Below are 7,174 nucleotides of genomic sequence, written 5' to 3' on the forward strand. Positions count from 1 at the left end.
AAACAAAGAACTAGTTATTTCCTTTAAGCGACAACAACTTTATGTAAAGGATTTGAAACATGTCAACAAGTTTGACACTTCTCCCATCAAGAGGTCCCCTACCCTTGGATGCGAGTGGACATCTGTGATTGCCTCAACCAACAAAATGTAGCAGAAGTAATGCTACATCACTTACGAGGCTAGTTAGAAATAGCCATGCAGCTTCTGCCAGTCTCTCTTAGGACACTCACCCTTGGAACCCAGCCATCACACCTGTGGGGAAGCCCGGGCTACATGAAGAGGCCCCTGGCCCTTAGCCCCAGCTGAGCTTCCAGCCAAAAGCCAGCATCAACTTGCCAGCCAGCTCTGTGATTAAGTCATATTGAAAGCAGATCCTCCAGCCCCCAGTCAAGCTGGTACAGCTGATGCCACATAAAGCAGAGAGCCAACCCAGCTAAGCCCTACACAAATTGCAGAGTTGTGAGCAAAATAAGTACTTGCCATTATTCTATGCTATGAAGTTTTGGGGTGGTTTGGTACACAACAACGGATAACTAGAATACCTTACGTACTTAAAAGGCTAAAAACAGCATCTACCCCCCTACTCAATGCAGACACTTCTTTCTAGTAGGTCACCCTCTGCCTGAATGAATGTTTTGACCAACACGGAGACCAGTTCTTCACAAAGCCACCCTTTCCACTGAAGAACAACTCGGAATTATGATCTGCCTAGCCCAAGACTGGTTCTGTCCTGCCCAATCTCTGGTCCAAGTTCTATCCTCAGAGGTGACCAGTACTGTCTAACCCCTCTTCCTCATGACTGGCCTTTACCTTATTAAATAGTAGAGAAATCTTTACCAGGTTTCATTTTATAACTGAGGAACCTGAATGGACACAAGATGTGTTGTCCATACTCAAAATCACAATTTTGATACTTATGCCATCATTTCTATCATCTAGAAAGAGGACTGGTATGAATAACTAGAAAATGAAAGCTACTTTTCTGTACTACTATCTTCCCTTCATACTTAAATATTTCCTGTTTTAACTCAAAAAAGCCAGTCAGCTCTTCAAGGGCAGGGAAAATAATTCTTATAATTTTGAGTCTTCCTTGCTGTTTGAGTACATATATATTGAATAATTTGCCTAGCTATGGGATGCAGCATACAGATAACAAGGATAAAAGCATTTCTTCCCCCAAATAATGATTTAAACACAGATCTTACAATCCAAAAATATTTCTCATCATGTCAATGTAGAAATTGTACAATAAGCTTTTTTCTTTTTCAAAGTCAGCAATAGAAAACGAGCTTCTTACACTGCTGATTACAGTATACCAGTTGTCATGACAACACTGAGTCCCCAAACATTCTTTCTAATTGAGACAATTTCTTCTAGCTTCAGTCCCCTAAGACTGACCCAATTACACAACTCAAAACCCAAAACTCAGAGGGTGCCTCTCAATAAAGATACTCTGATTACACAACCTAAGGAAAAATCTAAACACCACTTCTCCAAGTTGCAAGGAAACTTTTCAGGCAAGGCACTTTGTTTTTACGTGTAGCTAAGTCTTACAAGTTGAATAGTAATTGTCTGATATAACTTTAAAATTGTTGATGTTATATTCCATGATCACCTTAGAGATCTAAACTTTTAATACAAACCATTCTGTTAATATACATCCAACATATTTATGTTCTCTGGGCTGCATTTGCATCTTATTCCTTTTAAGGTACAATTAAAATCTTCTAGGAGCAAGCTAGACCATGCTAAACTCAGTAAAAGTATCACTGGACTAATACAGAACATCTGCACACTATCCATATTGACCTCATGAGAGGTAAGGAGCTAGAAAAAATCTTTAAAATCACATAAAATTTAGCAGGCTATCATAAATTAGAGGTACCCTAGAGTGAACTCTTAGTAATTACAAAAGAAAAAGAAAAAAATTCCCAAAAGAAAAAGCAATGTTGGGAAATGTGGTATCTCCATTGTCTCAAAATGTAAGCTGGTAATTCTTTTTCTCTAATAGTCCAGAAGATTTTTAAAAGGGGTTGTTTTCAGACAGAAACTACAGTACTTTCCACTCCTACATTATAAAAGGCTGCTATCAAGTATGGATAAGAGAGAACTAATAAACAGACCATGCAACCCTGTGAAAGAGGGGCAGAAAGATGGGGCTGAGAAGTCTGTAAAAAGCGTCCAGTTTTTAAAATTTGACACTTGGAGAATGGAGTTTATGTGAATAAATTCTTCTGGGGTCTGGAAATCATGTAGGATGGTCTATGAGATCAAAACATTAATAAGATTTACTATAAAGTATCATGGATAAATATATTTTATTAAGCAAGGAGTTAACCGTTCATAACACTCATTTAAAATGTTTTCGTTTGGAAGAGAAAAATAATTGACGGATCTGTCAAAGTATTTTACTAAACACAAATGGAGAACTATGCAGAAAGAGGAAGCATTATGAAATTTATGACTAAGTGTGCTTTGTGTAAGACTAGTGGATGTGTTCAAAGCTTTTTCGTTTCTGGCTATATAGAAAAGTAAAAATAAGGGCATTTGCATTCATGAAAGCAACAGTTAAATATTGCCTGGCTTATGCTGGTTATTTTCACCTTACAGTCTTAATACACATTCCAAGGCTGATTCGATTTTCATTATTCCTTTCGGGTAACTGGAAGAGGTCATACAAAGCTGTATGTCAAACGGTCCGCTTCGTCATTGAGAAAATTCAGCAGTGGAATATATCAGGAGGCACCAAAGAGATTTACTGGCTAGGGCAGACAAAAGAGAAAACAGCCACAGAAAGAACACAAGCCGCGAAGGAGATGAGATCAGTCCCATGTGTAACTCGAGGACAGGACAAAACCCCGCTCGGCGCTGCGAGTGAAACGAGCAGATGTGAGATTTGGGGCATTCCGGGCTCTCCTTCCTTCCCTGGAGTCCATCCCCGGACCAGAGGGCAGGATGCAGAGAGGAGGGAAAGCCCGCAGGGTCCATCTGCCTGGACAATGAGCTCTAGGGCCCCTTCCAGCGCTGCACCCCCTCCCTGGAGCCCTCTCTAGTGTTCGATTTCACGGCTCCCCCAAAAGTCATTCACTCTGACTTCAACTACTCGCGGGAGAGAGCGCGCGCGCAGGAGCTGCAGCGGCTGGGTCCGCCCCATCAGCGCCGCCCGGCCGCGGGGGACCCTCACCGAGTAGCTCAGGAGGGCTGAGACCCGCCGCTACTGGACTTTGGTTACCTTCTCGCGCTGGTCCCAGCTGTACTGCTTCGGCTGCTCCTCCCCGCCCTCCGGCTGCGACTCCTTTTCACCCTTCCGCCTCTTGGAGAAGAAGCAGCCCATGGTCCCGGCCTGCGGGGTCTCACTAGCCGCTACTCCCAGCCGGCGCGCTGGCTCAGGCACCTTTTGGAGCTGTGGCGTGAACCCTGAGCGTCCGGACCCTGCACTTCTCCGGACACCGCCCCGCGGCACCGCCCAGCAGCCCGCAGCCTCGGTTCGCCCGCCAGGCCCGACACCCCTTCTCTTTTCCTCTCAATCGCCCTGACGACCCACCGCAGCCAATGACCGCTCAGAGCCCGGGAAGCCAATCAAAGTCCCGCTAGCAGCCCTGCGCGGCCTATGAAGAGAGGTCGACGTATGTACACAGCCAATCCACGCCCGGCTCCTGCGCCAGCCCCCAGGGGCGGGCCCGGCCGGCTTCTGTGAGCTCACAGCCGACCCCGCCCCCCAACCCTGCCCTGCCCCTCCTAGGACTCAGCTGGGCTGTCCCGCTGCCGGGACTTGACAGCCAGGTCTTTTGCCCTGGGTTCTCAGTTTCCAAGTTCTAGACGTGGGAGGGCTCCCTAGCTGAACATTAGACTTCAGTTTTATGATGCAATTGGTGAGGGAACAGGAATTCCAGCCGACGCAGAAAGGCCATGAAATTCGCATGCCTCACCCATTCCCCGACCCCACCTTCGGCCAGTGTCACCCCCTCAGGAAATTTCCCCAGAGACTTTCCCGACTCTGTTTGCCCTCTCTTCTGTGCTTTCTTAGAACTTCCACGAATGACTGTAAAATCAAACAAGAACTTAGAAAAATAATTATTTTTGTATCGTCTCCTCATTGGAACTGTGAATTTCTTGAGACTAAAAGGCCTGTCTTTTTCTTTTTTTAATCCCTCAAGCCCCGCTCAACTCCACACTAGTTGCTCAGTAAGACGTTTGTCAAATGAATGCTTGCACACTAGTGAAGGAAACATTTACAACCTTTCCCTATTCTTTTCCAAAGAAAGTGACTAAAGGTGGGGCGGGGGCGGGGGGGGGGGGGCGGGAATAGTGGTAAACGGGTTCTCCTCATGGAGTTTATAGCCTGGTGGAGGAAACGAGCATTGCCATATAAACTATCAGATCTGTTCTCAGCAAATGGTATAGGGTTTGTCTGAAGATATTTTTTTAAAAATATGTACAAAATATTAACATTTGCTATTCTTAGGTTGAATTTTACTACAATATTCGCATATTGCTTGTGTAATAGAAAAGGTTAGTTGTCGGTTTATTTCTCTGAGCCCAGTATTTTGGCATTTGGTAGGACATCAAATGCAGATTAGTTTAGGGTCAGATTTGGTTATCTTTCTACTTTCCCACACTTACATCTACTGTATATCCTAAATGAACCTCTGACTTAACTTGAGCATTAAGAATGTTCCCTTTTTCACTTCCTGCCTTTTATTGCACAATCAGGAAGAAAAGTGCATGTGCTCAAGTATTAGAAATTACTGTAAATTTAAGTTCCAGATCTTAGGCCATAGAGTCTTTACCCGGTGCACACTTTTTCTTCTACAGAGTGAGATGAAAAGTCTATGTGAAGATGTTTTAGATAAGACCCTTAAATGTTTTATATTCATAGAAGGTTAAAATTGTGACCACCATGTACTACAGTGGAGGAAACAGAGGTCCACAGAGGTGAAGGGACGAATCTGTGGTCACAATGAGAGTGGTTAGACAGGATCTAGAAAACTCCAGAGCCTGTGCTGTCCAGTGCTACCTCCTCCTAAATTTGTTCCTTTCTGATTCATCTGAAAGAAAGTAGTAAAGAAGTATCTGCTTAGGCCTTCTGATGCCTATGAGAGCTGTATCCCATAGTGATGCTGTTCCTCTTAATGAACGAACAACAAAACTAATTTTAGAGAAACAATCCCTGAAACTCTTGTAGTTTTGAAGTATTCATTAATGAGAAACTTAAACCTAAAACAAAATCTATATCCAACAGTGATCTTTTCAGGGATCCTTAAACGAAAGTGAAGATGAAATCCCCTTTCTGTTAAATCCCATCCCACCATCACCCCTGATCAAAAATAAAATAAAATACTTTACTAATTATTATTTAATAGTTAAATTAAGTTATTTAATTATTATTACTTAATAAATTAAATTATTTAAACTGAGGCATGTTCAAAGCCAATGAACAGAGCTACTGCTAGAACTTGTTCATGCTTTCTTTCTCTCTTTCTTTCTCTCTTCCTTCCTTTCTTTCTTTTTCTTTCTTTCTTTCGTTTTCTTTCTTTCTTCCTTATTTTTTCTTTCTTTTCTCCCCCCCTCCCTGCCACTGCCAATGGATTCTCATCACCACTTTTTTCTGCAAACCAGCTCTCTTTACTTACTCATCAGCATACACATGGCTGAGAACAGTCATCCCACCCTGATTCCTCATGGCCTTTCTGTCCAACTCCATGCTACAATCTCTTTTTTTGGTTTGTTTTTGTTTGTGTTTGTTTTCTTAAAGAACTTTTATTGAGATACAGTTAACATACAATAAACTGCATATATTTAGAGTGTACAATTTGGTATTTTTTTTCTTATTAGTAATGTATATATGGCAATCCCAATCTCCCAATTCATTTCTCCCCAACCCTCTACAGTCGCTTTATATCTTAGTTCAGATTCTCAAGGGAGATAATCAGATAAACTGCTGGCCAATCAGTAATAGAATGGTTACCCATTGTTCAGGTGTACATCCCTGGTCTAACTGTAGCAGCCACAAGGATGAGTACTGTATTGCAAACATGAGTGAGGAGCAGATCCTGAAAAGGGCACATGTGCTGGCAGCCCTAACTCTGCAGGGTCCAGACAGAAATTGGTGGCTCCTTCTGCCTACATTTCTCTTCCTACTTATACTCTTGTGGCTTCTTTTCTATAGAAAGCTGCCCTTCGTGTTCAGCCAAGTACATAGATGTTCATCTGTATTAAAAGGTGGGGTTGTGGGTTTGCACCCGGCCACAGGCTCCAGACATGGTCTGGGTCCCCTGTGTTTCCTGACCACAGAAGTGACAAAGTTACCTCTCAGAAGACAGCCCTGGCGATATATATCTTCACAGCATGAATAAGCCAATGACCCCAGCAACAGTGGCTGGAAAAGTCTCTTTTCTTGAGTTGACCTGACACACACTTGCTCACTCTACACTCACCTAAGGAAACACTTTACAAGTGAAGGAGACGGGAGGAGAGGAGTGTTTCCATGACCCATTGCTACATAACAAACATAATGGCTTAAAACAATGATTATTTATTTTCCGTGTGAATCTGCAATTTAAGCAGAGCTCAGTGGGGACAGCTCAACTCTGGTTTCATGCTGCATCCAGAGCCTCAGCCAGGATGACTCAAATGGCTCAATCATTCTACATGAAATCTCAGAGCCTCTCCATGTGATCTCTCCAGCAAGGTAGCCGTAAGATAGTCAGATTTCATATATCGTGCTGAAGGGTCCAAGAATAAGGGTTCCATGAGACCAAGGCAGAAGCCGCAAGGCCTCTTATGATATAACTTCAGAAATCACACATCACTTTCACTGGATTCTATTGGTCACACAGGGCTGGCCCTGACTCCCTAAGGGAGGGGACTAAACAAATGAATGAATGCTGGAAGGCATAGATCTTCTGGGTGTCCTCTCAGAGGCTGCCTACCAGAGTGGGAGTCAGTTCTGTCAATAGTATTAATGTATTGAAGAAGAGAATTGGGAGGTTTAAAAAAATTGTACAAGCAGATAACTTTTTTTTTCTTTTTTTCTTTTTTTTTAAGCTCTTTATTGGAGTATAATTGCTTTACATTGTTGTGCCAGTTTTTAAGGTACACCAAAGTGAATCAGCTCTATTTATACATATATCCCCATATCCCCTCCCTCCCACGACTCCCTCCCACCCTCCCT

General features: G+C 43.0%; 1 protein-coding gene across 3 annotated transcripts in view; it reads right to left on the reverse strand.

Moving 5' to 3' along the window:
* The window catches only part of RP2 (RP2 activator of ARL3 GTPase), a 39,667-nt gene extending 36,141 nt beyond the window's left edge, over positions 1 to 3,526 (reverse strand). For all 3 annotated transcript variants that reach the window (XM_057719341.1, XM_057719342.1, XM_057719340.1), the window contains exon 1: positions 3,233 to 3,526. In XM_057719341.1, the coding sequence (XP_057575324.1) occupies positions 3,233 to 3,334 (102 nt within the window). In that variant the 5' untranslated portion in view covers positions 3,335 to 3,526. The remainder of the gene's footprint in view (positions 1 to 3,232) is intronic.
* Positions 3,527 to 7,174: the final 3,648 nt, after the last annotated feature.

The sequence above is a fragment of the Hippopotamus amphibius genome, chromosome X (genome assembly GCF_030028045.1).
Source record: "Hippopotamus amphibius kiboko isolate mHipAmp2 chromosome X, mHipAmp2.hap2, whole genome shotgun sequence".
NCBI lineage: Eukaryota > Metazoa > Chordata > Mammalia > Artiodactyla > Hippopotamidae > Hippopotamus > Hippopotamus amphibius.